Source organism: Syngnathus floridae, chromosome 3 (genome assembly GCF_059516105.1).
Source record: "Syngnathus floridae isolate MCC-2025c chromosome 3, RoL_Sflo_1.0, whole genome shotgun sequence".
NCBI classification, from domain to species: domain Eukaryota; kingdom Metazoa; phylum Chordata; class Actinopteri; order Syngnathiformes; family Syngnathidae; genus Syngnathus; species Syngnathus floridae.
In genome coordinates, this window is record NC_142415.1 from 6,770,085 (window position 1) to 6,789,659 (window position 19,575).

Genomic DNA, 19,575 nt, shown 5'->3' on the forward strand with positions numbered 1-19,575 from the left:
TCAACTGGGTGGGCTTAAGAAAAATGGCACAAAAAAGAAAGTCATATTTTGCAAGTTACAAACTTCAAGTTGTAAAATATGCAGCTGAAAACAGTAATCGAGCAGCAGAAAGAAAGTTTGGAGAACCGTGATGTACCAATGGATTACTATTTCAAGTGACGTCAGTGGCACCGCGCGTCGCGACCCACGTAAGGACTACCGGCATCATTAGCGGTGATCATTTCTAAGTGACACGGAGGACAAAGAGTTTAAAGGAATTAAGGATTTGGAGTGACATAGAAGGTTTGAAAAACTATTATGGCTTTTACACACGCCCGGTCCTATTCTATTGAGTTGGGGGCCGGCGCTCGGCCGAGTGGCTGTCTGCGAACGGTGCATGGGGCTCAGACATGGCCATTACGCACGCCCGGTCCTCTGCCATGGAGCTCTCGTGTCTGGAAGTCCACGCTGCCACACGCTTGGAAGTTTGTTTTGAGGAATAAAGAGCCGTTTACCAAACCCACGTCTATCCTTGTACTTTGTTAACGCTACAATATAGTTATATACTAGATCTGTGGAATAAAGACGAGGCTGACGTCAGGGCGCACGCGCGGCAATGTTGACAAAGGACGAGGAACTTGATCGATGGATTTAATGGATTTAAAGTGCACGGATGGTTTGATAATATTATTGCTTGTATTATAGTTATTTGAAATATAGTTTATCTATCGTTATATGAGGCTGTGGAATATTTTGAAGTGCAAGCGCCCTCAGCCGCGCACAGCCATTGTTGACAAAGAACGATCGATGGATTTAATGAATTGGAGTGACACCGATGGTTTTATAAACATGTTATTTATGTAATGGTTGTCCTATATCACTCTATATGTTACGTCAGGCCCGTTCTCAGCTCCTCATTTGTGTTTGTCACGTTAGCATACCTATCGTTTAGCCTGTTGCTATCGTATCGAATGATCGATGGATTTAATGAATTGGAGTGACACCGATGGTTTTATAAACATGTTATTCATGTAATAGTTGTCCTTAATCACTCTATATGTTACATCAGGCCCGTTATCAGCTCTTTGTTTGTGTTTGTCACATTAGCATACTTATCATTTAGCCTGTTGTTGCTATCGTTTAACCTGTTGTTGCTCGTTCATGACTGTTTTTGGTGTGGGATTTTGTCGAATAAATTGCCCCCCAAAATACTCCGGAGCGACTTATATATGTTTTTTTTCACTTTTTGGGGCATTTTATGGCTGGTGCGACTTATACTCCGGAGCGAATTATAGTTCGGAAAATACGGTAATTGACTTGGATTTTGTTGTGTGTATGTAATAATATGAGTGCCCATCCATTTTTATTTAAGTCATTAATGGCCACACAAGGGAAACGATAACTACGACCCGCAACAACAATGAGTTTGCCACCTCTGTTTAGAGGGAAGTGACAAAGAAAAATGGCAAAAATATAGTCAGGACATCAGGATTTAGTATTAAACATTTGCTTCATTATTTACTTTTTGACATAAAAATATAAAAATGCAACAAGAGATCAATATTTCAAAGTATATTTCAAGGTATTTCCAACTGACTATGATAGACAACTTAATTTGAACACACCCATTTTCATATGCACAAAATTATTGAAACTTGACTTGCATGTGTGTTATGTTGAGCAGTTGTGTCCCGTATTTATTAAACTAGAAATAGCTGTGAATGTCTATGCTCAGTTTTAGATTTAGGTTTTGAAAATCAATCAGAGCTATTGCACAAAAATTGACCACAGCCAAGAGGAAAAAAAACATTAGTGCACTCACTACACTATGTAACAAGAGTCGAGTACGTAATCAAGGAAAACATCAGCGGAACGGATGAAAACATTGGGAGATCTGTAAAGAAGGCAACAACTTCCAAGCAGCAGGAATGAATGTATCACTTTGCAGAGGAATTCGTGGTCAAAATTACAGAATAGAGGCTACGCTAGGTGAATACCAAGAAGACGATAGGAAGACCAGGGTGGGGGTGGGGGGTTATTCCAGAAAGCAGGTTCAACATATAATCTGAGTCTATCCCTGAACTCTGAGTTGACTTACTCTGAGATGGGAGAGACTGATTATTCGGTTCCAGTAAAGCTGATCTGAGTTAGTTCAATCAACTCTGAGTATGTTCACACTATAAAAAGCCATCACCAATTGAGCCCCGATACCACGAGTCAGCATGACAATTTAGGAAAAACAGATCACCTTATTTTACCACAATGGAGTTTGAGGTCCTTGTGCAAGCCTACGGCGAGTACGAACGTATTTTTCGCCGAAAATCTAATAAGGCTGCAGCAGCGAAGGAGAGCGAGACGTCATGGGAGGAAAATGCTGTCCGATGCACAAGTTTGAATGTACTATTTCATTGATGTAACATTTAATTATAAAATTGTAGAGTGGCCTATAGTTATGACTTTAAATAGGAGGAATTAAATCAGATTTTGATTTAGGTGCAATCCAACAGGAGAAAAAAGGACTTGGAAGCAGGCTGTGATTGCACCTCACTCTGATTTTAATTTAATGAATTTAAACGGACTATTATACAAAGCCAATATTAATTTAAACTAAAATGATAATTCAGTGGCTACTTCAAATAATGATACATTTTCCACCGTCCTTTCACTTAATTCTACACTTTGTGGATTAACACTTGACACAAACACATTTGTGTTTTATACCTATTGAAGTAATTTAAAATGTGTTGCTGTAGCCTACATCAACACTCAATAAAATACTATTTTAAAACAAACATTGAGTTCTGTTCAGCCAACAGAAAAAAGTAATGCTCTACACCCCCGAATTGAATTTAAAAAAAAAAAAAAAAAAAAAAAAAAAAAAAAAATCAATATTTTTTTTAACTAAAGAGGGGTTTGGTGAATGCGCATATGAAACTGGTGGGGTTCGGTACCTCCAACAAGGTTAAGAACCAACATTACATGGCCGGAGAAGGTTATTGAGATAAATTATATTGTTCAAAGAAAAGCAGTAGCGCTCGAAAAGATATTCTTCAAATGATAGAATGTCTAATCTGGGTCGGAAGATTCTCTCGCAACGTAAAGCGTTTCGAATTAGTACGGCTTCAATGTCCACTGAATTTTGAATGAACGGCCAATCCATAATTAACTGCTTTCTTTGTGTGGGAGGAGACAGGTAGAAACTCTGGGTCTCCTGTAGTAAACCTGCCAGCAAGCAGGTTATGTTCACAGATTAAGTTACCGCAGTAACTGACCCAGAGTTTAAGTTACCTCTCTTTCTGGAACGGATAACTCAGAATTCACCTCATTTTAGAGTTACATAACTTACTCAGAGTTTTCACATAACCCGCTTTCTGGTATACCCATCCAGCAAATAAGAGTCACTTAAAATAAGCGACTCTTAAACCTAAACACATGACATAAAAAGGCAAAAAAATTATGTTATCTACACAACAGTAAACACCAGAGGTAGGAGTCAGCCACATATGTACAAGTCAAAAGTAAGTCATTAGTCATAAATCTTAAGTCTAGCTTCAGAGTTTACAAAGCTAGACTACCTGCACCAGATTGTTGACATCAGACGTCATCGATGTTTTTTTTTTTTGAGCTTCTAATCTTGCATGTTGCTTTTGTCTGTCCTGGTTTCATAAAAAAATTGATAACACTTGAATCCAAAGGTTTGTCTGAAGCCGGGGCATACAGGTGGCAGATTGGTGGCACGCATGACACAAAAATATACTTTTTTTTCAAAAACAAAAGGTACACTAGGCATTGAGAAAGATGATTTCCAAATGTAAACAGAATGACGTTCAAGTCAGTGAAGTCGAGTGTCGTAAATAGCCAAGTCAAAGTTGAGTCTTTCACGTGTTTTTTGCTAAGACAAGACCCACGTCAGAAAAAAAAAGAACTTAGGTCACTCAAGTCGTGACTTGAGTCGACTCGAGACACATCATTTTTAAAACAATAATGGCAAAACATAGCACTGTCACAGGGTACACAACATAAGCTTGACAATGCTTCTTCATCAAACTGTACACTCATTGTGACAAGCGGAATCTCCATCAGACTTTTCTTTGAACAATATAATTTATCTCAATAACCTTCTCCGGCCAGATTCAATATTCAAAATTTAAAATATGCTTTCCGATGAGACCAGGAAGATGAAGAGTTGGTGCCCATAAATTGGTATTGTCACAGGCATTCATATGTCAATGTCAAATGATTTTTTAGCTCCATGTGAACAGTAATGATTTTGACAAAATTGAAATTTATACTTAAAATGTTTAAAGCTGCAACCCCTCCCAAAATAGTTTTACACAAACTGACCCAATTACATTTAGCAGTGGCATACTCTAGAAATAAAAATGACCAAGTGAGAAAGCTCTAGAAATCATCTTAAAGTACAAGTCAAGACAGATTCGTCAACAAATCAACACAATGGCTACTGGAAGTAGTAAGCATTCCTATTCAGTTGCAACAGGCGTAATGAACTTTCGAAGTCACCAGCATGAAGCACTTTTTTGCGTGCGGCAAATAGTTGAAGAATGTATTTTGCTCACACCCCGACCCCGAAGGGATAAGTGTTAACAGGACATTGAAGGAAGAGAAATGAGGTGTGGCTACATAATGAAAATGCAAGTAAGAAGCATAAGTCAGTGCTCATCTCTGTGAACTCATCCACCTCAAGATGCCAATATTGGATAATTAATCAAGTCAACTTTTTTGCCACTACATAAAATGTATGCCATGTACAAGAACAGCAATTAGTAAAACAGCACAACTCAAATAGGAAAGACTTATATTGAAGCAATTCAGCAAGACAAATTATGTGGTTTGCTCTGTGTACTAAGACAGAAACCGGAGCCTGCTCGGAACTGATGAGTCACAGGAGCATGACCGAGAAGAAAACACTGAAACAGAAAGTTAGATCCACAGAAATCACCAATATGTCAGACAAAGTTATTTGTTCACAGGTGAAAACAGCATATCATAATGGACAATGCAAAAACCGAATGTATGTGCCATTCTGACCCGGCACATTACACCGACCCCCCTCTTGGGCACATAACATATAACAAAGCCAAGAGTTGCGGGAAAAATCCTGCCTGCTTTGCAGTTATTTTATGTAACCCGCAAAGTCTTGAAACCAATATGATTCTTTTAAATATGTTTGAGGCCATTTTTCCAGTTGGGTGACGGTGTTGGAAAAACAGGAATAATTCCCAAAATATCTATGAGAGAACGATGAAAGCATTTTTACAACTGACGGGAAGGCTTTTGATCATTACACATGGAAACAGAGACAGACAGTATAGTTTCTCTTTGCTATGCCAAGTGTCAGAGAATTCAATCTACATTGGCACTTTTTGGAACTTTTAGACAAATTAGATGTTAACAAAAGTAATGGTCCAAGATCTATTGCGCATTCATATTTCATAATAGAAAAAAGCTGTGACCTCAGTAGACCCCATTCACAAATAGTTTGCCTCAGCCTGATAATTCGGTGATTTGATGTACTTTATTTTATCTAAACTTAATTAAAAAGGTATTCAATCAATCACAGCCGTTCGCATGCAAAGTCGAATCATTTCATCATTTCTGTTTGAACTTGTTACGCTAAGCTGTGTGTGTGTGTGTGTGTGTGTGTGTGTGTGTGTGTGTGTGTGTGTGTGTGTGTGTGTGTGTTGTCTAAACTCTGTCCTGTGATTCTCCTGTTAGCAAAACAAACATGCAAGTGGCTCACTTCATCCCACTGCTGGCTACTCTTTCGAGCTATTGTTCATTCAACACCACATCCGACACAGCCAGTTCCATTTTCCAACCAACAATAAGAGACCGCAGGTTTAATTTAGGAAAGAGTAACTTAAACGAATAATATGCGATTTCTTTAAGTCCTGAAATATATTTTTTTATGAAAACACATTATAAGGCCAGTCAAAGCCAAAGTCCAAAAATACAAATCAGGAGATGTTGGGTTAGCAGAAAAAGTGAAAGGTTAGCGGTGAGGGTGATTTAAGGAGAATGAAGTTGAAGAGGGTTTTAGAAGAGTGGGAGGAGATAGAAAGGAAAAGTTCCCGTCGCTGCTTTCCGAGTGGATTCTCCAGCTCAGCAGTGGGGAATGTGCTGGCATACCACAGAGCCTGTTGCTGAAGAATGCAGTGATTCCTAACGGACCCACAGCTGAACTTACTAACACACACTCATACACAATGACTTCAGCACAAGTAATTAAACAACAGCACAAGGTGCTAAGGCACTAAAGGAACCACAAAATTAGCCTTGAACACTACAACAATGATGACACAATCCCATCAGGCATATTTGCTTTGGGAAGTCTATGGGTCTGATTTGCTAAGATCTCAAATAGCAGACGTGTTTTGTAAATTGCGAGTTCACTTACATGACACAGATTGCAAGCCGTGTTGGCATGATTGGAGACTGCCATTACGTTTTATCGAAAACTTGCAACCAAACTAAACCATAGTTCCACAAATCAAACTGAATTTAATTGAATCCCTCGCCAAATAAAATTTTAGAAAAAGAATTCTTGACTTTAATCATATGGACAATATGTAATGTTGGGAAAGGGGAGAAGATTAAAAAATGCAAAAATGACAAAACTAAATTGATCTGACCTTCTGGCGAATGTACTTTAGGAACCCCACGATCAAGATGCTAAAGCAAGGAAATTACAAGACACAAGCAAATAAGTAAACATCGACTTTGCTTATGTTGCCAACTGACATGACCCCTCTATGACAGATTCTATTTCCCCTTAAGCACTGAGTTATGACTGACAATTACTAAATTATTTCCTGAAGAAGGCACATAACTATTTCTTACATCAGTCATGTATAATGCTTATCCTGTGCAAGACAACAGGAAATAGATAACTGAGCGGACTAAAGGTCTCGTCATGCTAATTGTAAGGTGGTCTGACAATTAAAAGAAATAAGGAACAAATCAAAGTACTGTATTGGCCGGAATATAAGACGGTGTTTTTTGCATTGAAATAAGACTGAAAAAGTGGGGGTCGTCTTACATTCAGGGGCTAGACATTATACCCATTCACAACGCTAGATGGCGCCAGATATCTTTAAAGCGAACGCTGAACTTAACTCCCCAGGCCAAAGCGAACCCGTCACGAAGAAAAAAAATCAATAAAAATAGCGGTAGCACGAAGAAGAAAAATAAAAAATAGTGGTAAGCAAGAAAAGAGAAAAAATAAGAGAAGAGATAACAGAAAATGGAGAAACGCAGCGATAATCTGGAGAAAAGTGGGTCGAAAATCGGCCAGGTTAACCGGCAGCTGAGGAGATTGTTATGATGCAAACTTCAAGATTATGGTGATAAATGAGGCATAGTCTTCAACCAATTGCAAATCGGCTATGAAATACGGTGTCACAGAGTGTAATGTATGGAGATGGAGAGCTCAAAAAGATCCCCTAAAAAAATGCTCACAATCAGAGAAAAGTTTTCCGTGGTCCTCAAAGCGGCCGCTTTCAAGAGCTCGACAGGAGTGAGTGCGCATATGAGGACAGTGACACTGAGCACAGCGAGGCTGAGGATGTTTGTGAGGAGTAATGTTCTAACATGACAGATCTCAGCTACTCTCAAGTTTAAACCAGTTAGCATTATTTTATTGCAATGTTTTTCCTCATTCAGATTTGTTTCAAGACTACCGTTACAGTTAGACTTCACTTTGATGGTTAATGCAGTTAGTGCAATTTTGTTGTTTTATCACAGGAGATTGGTTTAGTTCCATTTCAAAAACCAGAAGCTATTCATTTACAAATGTGATTGCACTTAAATTTACATATTTAAACGTTCAATTATTAAGATGTGATAGACAGTTTTTGCATGATTTGAATGAGGCAAAATAACATGCTTTTTCTCTCGAATATATTGTTATAATCATTTGTTTCAGATGTACTGTAATTTTTTTCTGTCTGAAAATTAAAACTGATGTTCAAAGAATCTTTTTTCAAACTCGAGTCTTGAAAAAGAGGGATCATCTTACAATCAGGGCCGTCTTATATTCGGGCCAATACGGTAATGACAATAATTCAATTAGAAATTAAAAGCAATGTAGTGTTTAGTTTATTATGAAACAAATAGATAACGGAGGAGTATCTTAAGGCTATCTAGTATGTATTGCAAGACTATGTGAACATGATTCTGTTGACAGGGTTACGGTTAGTACGCAATCAGCGTAATCAGCAAAGGAAAGTTCAAGAAAAAAAGCAAAAGATAACAAAACCACAAAGAAGGTGTGAAAGAGTGAGTGAGAGAATCTGTCCTCGACCTTAGCGTGACCTAACGACAAACTGGGTTGCAGAATCAAGGATATCTCTTGAACTTTTTCCACATACTCAAAGAATTTGTTTTTTTAACAGATTCACAATGAATCGAGCAAAAATGCAAGACAACAAAGTTTTTGATTAAAACAGAAGACGTGACAATTTTACTCGACACAATTTCAGGAATTCATTCAAAATATTTGGTATTCATGATCTTCCACATAAAAGTCATGAGGCGTTAGAACCAGATCGACGGTAATTATACAAAATTAAATCTAAATGAAAGATGCAGGGAGAATCTTTTGTCTAAATTGTTGAATTTGTATTCATTAAAAAAATATGTATAGCGGTGGACTGGAATAGTGATATTGAGGGGGAAGAAATCAATTGAAGATCATCTGTAAATATCCATCTAATTGAGCAGCATGTCACTCATGACAGATAGGTGATGTTGAGTAAGAGGCAAAAAAAAAAAAAAAAAAAAAAAAAAGAGAGTATGAAACTGCCAGGTAGTTTGTCAGCAGGCGATTTTGTGACTCTTCCTCAACGAGTCCTACTTGAACAGGAGACTGATTTTAATTAAATTATTTGACCTCGATTTCAGGGTTTTTTTTTTAATTTTTTTTTTTTTTTAAACTTTACATCTGAACAGGGATGTGTCTCAAGAGTCAGCATTTTGGAATATATTGGACCAAATGTACATACATATGTGCCTCAAGGGAAAAATACAAGGTTGTCCTTTTTCTTAAACCACAGCGGGATGCACCTGGCGGTGACAAAATATTTGTGTTTCACTTCTAGCGGAAAAGGAAAGGCATCATCACAGCTACTGTTCACAGCAGCTTCCTGTTAAAATGTCTTCACCAGAGAAGTGTGCTCTCATCAAGTGGTCCCCAACTACCGGGCCGCACCACCTTGGACTGGGCAACTGCGGCTTGCACAAATGAAAGAACGAATCCTTACAACACTTGTTGTGACTGGATTCTCTCAATTACTTCGTCTGGAACTGACTTTTGACACATGTCAAATTGACTCAGTAAATTCACAGGCTACCAAAATGAGTAAAATAAACAGATGTATGTATTTGTGAAGTTTCTTTGCAATGAAGAAAAGGCCCAGTGAGGATTCAATGCAAGCGCAAGAAGAAAAAGAAAGGTGCATTTCTTAGTTAGATAATACTAGACGGCCCACTTGAAATATGGATTTACGGCAACTGGTAATCATTTGCTATTTTTCAATTACTGTACTGATGAATTTCTAACCTCATTTGTGCATTTTGGGGACGATAAAATAATATTATATTGGTTTGTTTCTGATTTTTTCGTCGCAGCCGGGGAGGTTTTCTTATAGGACACGGCTGCTGAATGGAGAACAATTCTTTTCTATGCTTCACTCCTCCCCTCACTTCCCATTTCCTCTTAAGTGTATCGTCAACATCCCCTGTGCTCTCCTGCTGCTGGATTAACAAGTGCTAGAAGACTTGATCGAGCACAGTGGGGGATGAAAGAAGAACAGTTGATTTGCGGTCGACCTGTGGGGGCTCTGAAAATAGCAGTCACAGATATGCTGAGAATGTGAATGAACCTCAATTCTGCCAGGGCTGGGCGAGAATAACCTCAACTCAACAAGAAATCACAGTCAGGGAACCATTGACATCTCTCTTCTTCAACAATTTTAAATATACGGTAATTTTTGGACTATAAGCCGCACCAGCTAAAATTCGGTGATATTTTAGGTTTTTTCTTATGTAAACCGCACCGAACTATAAGCCACAGGGTTCAAAATTTGAGAAAAAAGTTGCGGCTTATAGTTCGAATTTTATTTCTGTAACTGCTAAGAGTGAAAATTATAGTTTTACCTGATCTGTGTAGAGGTTAGCTTTTATCTCCAAGCGCTGGCTTTTTTGAGAATAGCCCCCAGTCATAATGTTCACAAACCCTATACTTGGAATTATATAAGTGGGCCAAGTAAGCAGTGGCTCATTTGCATGAGACATGACTTCAACCAGATTGTTCTAAAAGGAAGTTCAGAGCCGTAAGTGTAAACCTTTTTTCTTTGTGCTTTTTGACCAAAGGTTGTCCATACCTTTTATCAGTAGATTTCAGAATTGTTCCCAAAAACGCACAAGATCCTTTAAAAATTTTAAATTCAGATAATCATTCACGTCTTCACCTGCCTCTTGCCCAATCTCAGCTGAGACAGGATGTCATGATTACATAATCACATTGCAAATTCCTGCCATCAAAAAAGAAGGGTGATTACCTTTCCTTCACTCCCCCTCATTCACTCTTTCCGTAAATGTGCATTGCTGCTGCATCGTTATTTCCACCAGTGCAGAGTATTAACAGTAGCCAAGTTTATTTTCTCTCAATACGTACATACACAACTGACAAAAGGGCCCTTTAGTATCGAAACAGCAAGAGACAGGCCTTATTTCATTTTCCCCTCTGGTCGTTTTGGCAGGCTGTCTGTCCCCATTCCTGAGGTTCAGTATGAGTTCACAGAACTAGCTGTCAATTTCCAGAAATAAACTGTTTGCTAATGCGTGGGTGCTATGAAATACTTTGGTGTCCAAAAGAAAGAAGCGTTTTCTCTCAAATGCTACCTCTTGTAGGAAGTAGAGCTTACAGCACAAAAAAATCTGTGGACCAATCAATAGACTGTGTGTATAGAACCAGCGTCAACAAGTGTACCATTACACCCGGCACTTCAATGCAGAAGTACTGAAAGTAAAGAGGTTTAGGTTGGATACGTGAGCAGTCAGGACGCTTCATTATAAAGTTGGTAAAACACAAAATACTCTACAAACTCGAAAACAGGCCAATATTATGCCACCACTGCTTTTGTTGTACATGAGTTTGAAAAACCTGAGATTTAGAAAAATAATCATTCTAGCTTTGAAATTAAACAGCCGTATTTGGCGACAATGAGAGGAATGACTGAATGACCCGTGAAAATTCAAGCTGAAATAGACATCAGTACTCACCACTGGCGTAGGTAAGATTTTTTTTCCTTGGAGGGGGGGCATGGATATCTCAGGGGGTGCGCTAAACAATCATTTACAAATCCCCCAAACATTTCTAAATTTGGAGAAAGATTGTCACTTTCAGCAGAAACCCGTTTTGTCCAAACATCCTAAATTTCATTTTTTTGTCACAAATCGATATTAATGCTCCGTCTCTACCTTGTCTGTAATTTTTATGCAATGGTAGCCAATTTAAAGCGATGAAAATAGCTTGAAAATTTATTGCATCACTCATGGCTTTTAACCTTAAAGAAGGAATGTAATGTTGAAAATAAGTTCCTGAAAAATCAGTAAATACCCAAAGGTCCTAAAAAATATTTTGTGTGGGGGTGCTAGTGCCCCTGCAGCCCCTCTCTAACAACACCAGTGGTACACACCATCTTTTCCCTTTTTTGCCCCACTTACTTTGCCTTTCACTCTCCCGCCTTTGAGACACTCGCTCAACTGAGGGTGGAATCAGCTTTTCTTTTCCACTATGTATTTTCCCACCTAAATTCTGAAAAGCTCCTGTCACCCTCTTCTTGAGCACAGTGCTCAGGCCTGCCCACATTCTTAGGCAGTATTCCCAACATTGTACAGTAACCATTTCATGAATCTCTCAGAAAATTACACACTCAAAATTAGCACCACTACTTAATAAACAAGGTTATTTGGTTAAAGAGGAAGTCAAGTCTGTTTTTAAAATATGTTCTATGCGCCTCGGCTAGTCTAAACACGGTATTCTGATTAATATCACATTGTGGAATATTAATTAAGCATAAAAATCCAGAGATTTTTTTATCCATCTCAGGGGCTGATATTTTGCCTTATATTGCCACTTGCTGTCAACTGAAAATGACATGACATTGCCTATTGTATGTATGTATGTATGTATGTATGTATGTATGTATGTATGTATGTATGTATGTATGTATGTATGTATGTATGTATGTATGTATGTATGTATGTATGTATGTATGTATGTATTTGAAGGGTGTTATTCTGAATGTACTGACGTAAATAAGTGGGTCATATTTTCTCATATTTACTGTTGCTGGCAATTGCTGGAATAGTGTCACTTAATCAAGTTTCTCTTAACATTTCATACTACAAATATTGTATCCTTCTTGTTGGTTTGCTAGATTTCCGTATCAGATAGTACAATAGGCTGCAATACCAGTATCGATATGAAGTGAAAAATTTGCATCAGAACAACCTTACTTCAAATTTGAATGATTTTTCATTCCCCATCAAATCGTGTTTTTTTTTTTTTTTTTATCCACATGTTAGGTAATTTTCCTGCTTGGAAAGCCCATAACCACCAAGCATCCTGACACAAGGCAGCACATTTTACTCCAGAAGGCTTGATAGTCTCATTCTCATTGTTAAGTGCAGAGATTCAGGGCGCTACTGAATGTTGCAAAGCAGCTGCAAAACATGAATGAGCTTCTTCCGTTTTTTTCCTTGTATGCTTCAATTTTGCGCCTGCAAACATAGAGCCAATGTGATTGTGCCAGAACACTCAAGTTATTCTTCATCTGTCTAGAGGACATTTTCCCAGAAGCTTTGAGGTTTGCCAATGTGTATTTTGCCATGTGTTGTCAGTTTTAAGATATTGCTGTAACCGTCAAAATGCAGATAGCTTTGTCCTTGAGTGTAAACCTTTTATCTTAAGGCCTGAACTGCAATATTACCGTAAAAACAATTTTATTTGTATTAAGAAATTAAACAAAGCTGATGTATAAAAATGTACTCATTAGATTGTGTACATGATGAATAAAATTGTTCAATGAAGAAAAATGTATAATATATCCAACAGTTGTGACAATCTTTGGGTCACCAAACAAGGAAGCTTCTCAGTTGCTCAAAAGTAGGCCACGGAGGATTCCATTCATTTGTACAGGGCTTTCCAAATAGTTACGCTCTTCTACACAGACTGCCAGCTGCAGTTTAACCCTTACCCAGTCAAGCAAGAATTTTGATACCAGGATTGTGCACTTTGCCATGATAATTCCAAAATGCAAATTTCTACAGGACCAATCTTCAGTGTGGCTTGGTCTTGTAAGAAATATTTTAAATGATGTGTTGGTATTGCGCCCGCGACCCCTGTGGGGACAAGCACTATAGAAAATGAATGGATGGATGTTGGTATTGCACAAATGGGACAGTGGCCCTCCAGCAATTGGTGGTTTGCTGATTCGACTCACCGTTTCCCCTCAGTCCTGACGAGGCATTCTTGCGAAAGATACAAAACTACCAATTAATCCTGATGCTATGTCATCCATCCCTAGCATCCATTCTTGAGGAAGCATTCTTGATCAATGATCATGATACTAAACCGCCAATTACTCCTTGTGAGTCATGTGTGAATCAGACACTGACTTTTCTCCCGTTAAGGGCTCATGGAGAAATGCACTTTTTAATTAAAGCGCATTTACTAGAATTCATAAGCAAAAAGATACAGATCAATCTCTCAGCCAGTCCAGTGTGTACACTACTGGGATTTGGCCCCAGGCCCCCTTACGCAATGGATATCGGAAGAGAGTAGATGAAACAATTTTCCAGCAATTGTGATAAAATGTTGGGCTGAATAGTGAATAATAATAGACCTTCTATCATGCATGTCACTTGGAACTATTTAACCTTTTTTCCTCATTATACCAACTGAGATAACAAGTACCTCCGTTGCCCACAGACATCAATCAGACTGATGTAAACAGTTAGTCTCCAACTACCACGGCTGGTGTAAAAACACTACTTTGCAAGCTTTTTCATAGGGTCATTTCCAACAAAGCAGTGATGTCAATCTTTGTAATGCTATTCCAAAACACCAAACAAGCCTCTTTCTACAGCAAAAAGTAAAGATGTACAAGAAGGGGCATGTAGATCCATGTAAAGTTAAGAGTGGCTCTTGTTCATGTTTCCCTCCATGTAGGTCACTGTTTCCCAACCTTTTTTCATCCACAGCACACCTTTTCATTGGAAGATATCTTGCAGCACACCACTACCAAAAATTTGTTACGCGTTACACCAGGTTCTATATTAAAATTTGTTATGTTACGACAAGACGTTGTGAACGTGCTATATAAATAAAGTCCGTATTCGGAGATAGAGTTGAATAATTTAATAATAAATGAATAAATAAATAAATACATCTTGATTTTAAAAAATCAAGATTTTTTTTAAATTAAAAATCAAGAATTTTTTTTTAAATTAAAACTCAAGAATTTTTTTAAATTGGTTTTCTTTTTTCTAAAAAAAAGAGAGTTTAAGACAGTGGGATAAGGAATAAACTATTGAAAGTGATTGTGATTAAAATCCAAAAGAATCAATTTGACTGTTTTTAACTGTTTTAGACTAGCTCTATAAATATTGCGCCAATAGGAACAAAGTCACGTTTAAAGACGCCCTACTGTACTGGCAGAGGCTGAGTGGTTATTACAGTGAAGATGTCACGACTTGACTACTTTATGTTGGTGAAAAATGCACAATCCAGGTTCTCCGGTCAAACTATATGCTGGGATTTTCTTCAGTCTGCAAACACACCTCAGGCATCAGAGCGTCACTCTTATCAAAAGCACACAGCAGCACACACATTAACTGAATATGTGCCGATGCAGCACAACCAGACCGACACAACATGAAGTCTCAAGATTTTCCGATTAGCCACGCACGCGTGATTAGCAAGTGGCTGACCAGGCCTTGCGCTAACTAACCAGTGGTTTGGCGAACCTTTTTACAATGCACTCCATAATTAATGTTGGGCAATTTCCCACGGCACAGCTGAACATTTCTCCCACCACACCAGTGTGCCACAACACAGTGGTTGGAAAGCACTGATGTAGATTACCGCATACATTTGCTTCACTCCATGTTGCACACAATTGTGTGTGAATCACAGCCCAGAGGCGTTATCATGTTATGCCACCCAAGTAATGCCCGCTTTCTCTAAAAACAACGCGTGAGCCAGCATATGTGTGTCGCGCAGATGTTGCCATAGGTATGACACCAGCCCTACATTGCAGTAGCGCTTCCTTCAATTTTTCATGAGCCACCTAAGTTGCCAGGGTTGGTTTCCATGACCACACAGTCTGGTGCAACAAAACTTAGCCAGATCTTCCCATGAGGGCCTTTGGGGGAATTACTTTACAGATACGGATACTGTGAGGAGCACAACAGTAAATCAGGACACTTTCAGAAATACGTGGAATATGTTTTTTTTTAAGGTAACCCAATAACAGGCTACTGCTGCCAACATTCTGTATCATAACCAAAAACTTGTGGGATACGTAGTGGTCATCTACAACTGTACCATATTTTCTGGACTATAAGTCGCAGTTTTTTTCATAGTTTGTCTGGGGGTGCAATTTATACTCAGGAGCAACTTATGAGTGAAATTATTAACATTATTATATCATTTCACATGTTATTTTCACTGTAAACCGCAAGAGGGCGCTCTAGGCCTGTGGAATAATTGGAACTGACGTAAGCGACGTAGAAGAGGAATCTTCTCCCTCCAGTGTTAGCGGAGTTGTTACAGTGACACAGGATAACGATTTCATTGGATTTAGCGATTTGGAGTGACAGGGATAGTTTGGTAAACTTGTTAGCATGTTATTCATGCTATAGCTATCTGAATAACTCTTAACATGTTATGTTAACATACCAGGCACGTTTTCAGTTTGTTGTTTATGTGTCATGCAACGTTAGCATACTGTACAGTTAATCAACCTGTTGTTGCCTCTATTCTATTTTCATTTTAAATTGGCTTTCAAGATGAAATGTCTGTTTTTGGAGTTGGATTTTATCAAATACATTTTTTATACATGTCTTTCCTTCTTTATCATGCATTTTATGGCTGGTGCGACTTGTATTCCAGAGTGATTTATAGTCTAAAAAATAGGGTACATTTCTTGTTGAAAGTTTTAAATCGGCAACATGTTTTAAAAAAATCAGTCCTTCAATGCTTTTTTTGGCATGTTTGATCGATAACTATATTAAAAGGGCAGGATTAATCAGTTAATCGATAACAAAATTATTATCTAATTATTTTGACCGTCCTTGAACTTTAACAGCACTGTTTTCTGATTTTTACAGTCCTCCCTGACTTACTGACAGACTGATTTTCTTTGTGTTGACTCAAAATAAAACATGGAAACATTCTGCTTTTAGTCTTTTACTCTGCCCAATTTCTGACACATTATGGACCAAATCAGTGAATAAATCAAAATCAATTTATGTTTGTGCATTTTATCATGCACTATCGATTTGGAATAATGTTCTGTTTATGAGTAAAGTTATGGAATTCGAATTTTTTAAACGCAATTTATCAATTGACAAAATAATCGACTGACTAATCCAATTTATTAATTAATTGGCAAAATAATCAGATTAAACAATTATTGAAATAGTCAGTCGCAGCTCTTGTCGCCAGGCAGAGTTCATAAGAACCCAATTGTAATTACCTCATAAGCCAACTGAACATTGTGATTAACACATACTAGTAATTGAATGTATGGCGCAACTAGAAGTCCACAGTAAGAGTGTGAAAACATTTGAACAGAACTGTACTATGCTGCTGACAAAGCACCTACAGATTCATTGTTTTTACCTAACAGAACAAAGCGCAACAGTACTGTTGTCATTGACATTTACACTGTTACAAAGCATATCTTGGAGACTGGAGCTAGTTGCGGTATTTTTTTTCAGAGAGGCTGGCTGACCTACCTGAATTGTTGGCATCTGCCTCCAGAACCTGGAGCTCCGTGCAGTCTGCGAGGGAGTGCTCCAGACAGAGCTGCAGGAAACGAGCCTGGGTCCGGCTCACCCTCTTCAGTAAAGACAGCAGAGCCACTGTCTGCTCACACTCATTCCACCCTTTGAACCAGCTGGCTAGTATGCCCACCTGATCGCGAAACATCATGGTCTGGGAGAGGGGCGGCAGTAGGGGTGAGGTAACAGCGGTGCTGCCGGGGTTCCCAAAGCAGCTTTTTTTGGCTTGGGAGGGGCTGCAGGGGGAGAAGGGACTCCCAGATATAGCTTCCCTAAACTTTCCACTGACGTTCTGGGTAAAACCGAGTAAGTTTCTTGAGATCTATAATGGAGTTAGGTGAAGCTGTGCAAGGCCATTCTTAGCTCTGGCAGCAGCAAGACGGTGGTCTTGTTAGTGCCAACACGTGTTGATCCACAAAGTATTCCTTTTGGAGGAGATCTGTCTTCCAGTGAGAGGATGCAAGTGCTTCTATCGCTGCTGGCTGGGTGATATAATTTGCCCTCAGATAATTACTCACCGACAGAGGAATTGATATTTGATGAGTTAACGTTCCACTTCGCAATATGTCACATTAGATCCTGCACCACAGGCACCATCTTCAATGAACCCCTTGAGGGCCTGTAAAAAGTATTAAAGGAGGTGAATATTTAAGTGGGAGTCATATAACCCCCAACCCTTTCGATGAAAACACGACAGTGTCCCTGTTCTTTCAGCCATGCACACTTTGGAAGCGAGCTGCTGTAAATGGGCATTTATAGGTCGTCTCCTCGCCGTCGCCCGTACGTTTAAGCTCATGGTATTCATTGCCAGAATAAAAATAAATTATTTTTGCTTCTGGTATCCACCCATTCCTAAAAATACAGCGGTCTGTCGGCTACTCCTGGCGCTGCATCCCGGAATGACCCACAGGAAGGACGCCGGTCGGTTTAGCGACAAACGCAGGCAGGAGTGTGTGTGTGTGTGTGTGTGTGTGTGTGTGTGTGTGTGTGTGTGTGTGTGTGTGTGTGTGTGTGTGTGTGTGTGTGTCTGTGTCTGTGTCTGTGTGTCTGTGTGTGTGTGTCTGTGTGTGCGCGCGCTGGTAGGGGCTGGAGTAACTTCCGCTGCCTTATTTTAAATGACGGGGTTGTTTTATAAACATGTACTTTGGCTTGCGTGGAGGCTGAAAAGTGGCTGCGTGTTAAGAAGCTCGAGTCAGGCGCTGACGCTGCCCACAGGCTAGTGTTAGCTTTCTAAACCTGTCACTTTGCTTCATCAGCACACAAGGAGTGACTGACCACTGAGGGAGTGTGTGTGTGTGTGTGTGGGGGGGGGGGGGTATCTGTGCCTGTATCTGTGCCTGTGCCCGATGAATAAATACAAATTATCCCTTAACAAGGTCCACATGGAGTCACCGCGTTACATCAATGACTTTGTGTTAAAAGTATTTTAGGTTATCATACGCAACTGTATCTTGACGGCATAGTTGCGAATACAGTGATTCCTAAATGCCTGCTGCGTCAACAGGTAGCAAACGTGTTATTCGCGAAAGAGTTAAATAAAAAAAATATAAAACGAGAACAGACAACAAATTGGCAATCCACTCGGAAAATATGAGACGACTGTGATCCGTAAGTACGGGATAAACTTGAATATATTTACCTTATTGCGCAGTTTGCACCGTTGGCTTTGTCTGAAGAGGGGCGACAGGCGCAATCTTTTGGGGGGAGCGGTGCCCCTTTACTCTGGGTCTGAGGGTTTTGCCATCTTGACTAACTTTTCCTCCGTCTCTCCCTCCAGGTCGGCCTGCGCCTGCTCTAAAGTGCCGCAGTCGTTTGAATGTAACACGCCGTGCAACATCTGCTTCCAGACTTCAAAATAAGACGAGCCGTTTTTGATACTATTTAACCATTTTCAAACAGGCCACATTAGTCTTTTTAAAAGTAATGTGAATTATTTCGTAGTCTAATGTGTCATAAATACTCTGGCGCATAAATATTGCAATACTTGAAATGAGAGTCAAGATCAACGCCAAAAAGTGAGTTTGAGAATACGTAATGTCACTCCACAAAATCTGACACTTTGCATTGGACTTCATATTTATTGTAGAGAGCAGCTATTAGAAATGCATATATTAGTCATTATTCAAGTTCACTTTTTGTTAATGTACGGCACGCGTGTCAAACTCAAGGCCTGGGGGCCAGATACGGCCCGCCACATCATTTTATGTGGCCCGCAAAGACAAATTGTGCATCAAATTCGTGTGTCAATACTAGAATTGCAAATTGTCTTCACTTTTAATCATATCTTTTTTTTAAATATTTGACCAGTTTTTACTCATCTGATTTGAAAACGAGTTGTTTGTCAGTTTGTTTTGTAACTTTTACTGTATATAATATGAGGTGCTCATACATTTATTTGGGTTGACAGTCATAATGGCCCTGCGAAAGAAGCTATGACTACAATGCGGCCCGCGAAAAAAATGAGTTTGACACCCCTGATTTACGGAAAGCAGAAAATGTAAA

At 39.0% G+C, this 19,575-nt stretch overlaps 1 protein-coding gene across 3 annotated transcripts in view; it reads right to left on the reverse strand.

Annotated features, from left to right (window-relative positions):
* samd4a (sterile alpha motif domain containing 4A) overlaps nt 1–18,905 on the reverse strand; it is a 54,028-nt gene extending 35,123 nt beyond the window's left edge. Inside the window, exons 1-2 of one of the 3 annotated variants that reach the window (XM_088371920.1) lie at nt 18,713–18,905; nt 17,029–17,692 (exon numbers count right to left, since the gene is read on the reverse strand). In XM_088371920.1, coding sequence (XP_088228046.1) covers nt 17,029–17,224 — 196 coding nt within the window. In that variant the 5' untranslated portion in view covers nt 17,225–17,692; nt 18,713–18,905. The remainder of the gene's footprint in view (nt 1–17,028; nt 17,693–18,712) is intronic. The other 2 variants (XM_088371919.1, XM_088371921.1) reach the window with 2 other exon arrangements.
* Nucleotides 18,906–19,575: the final 670 nt, after the last annotated feature.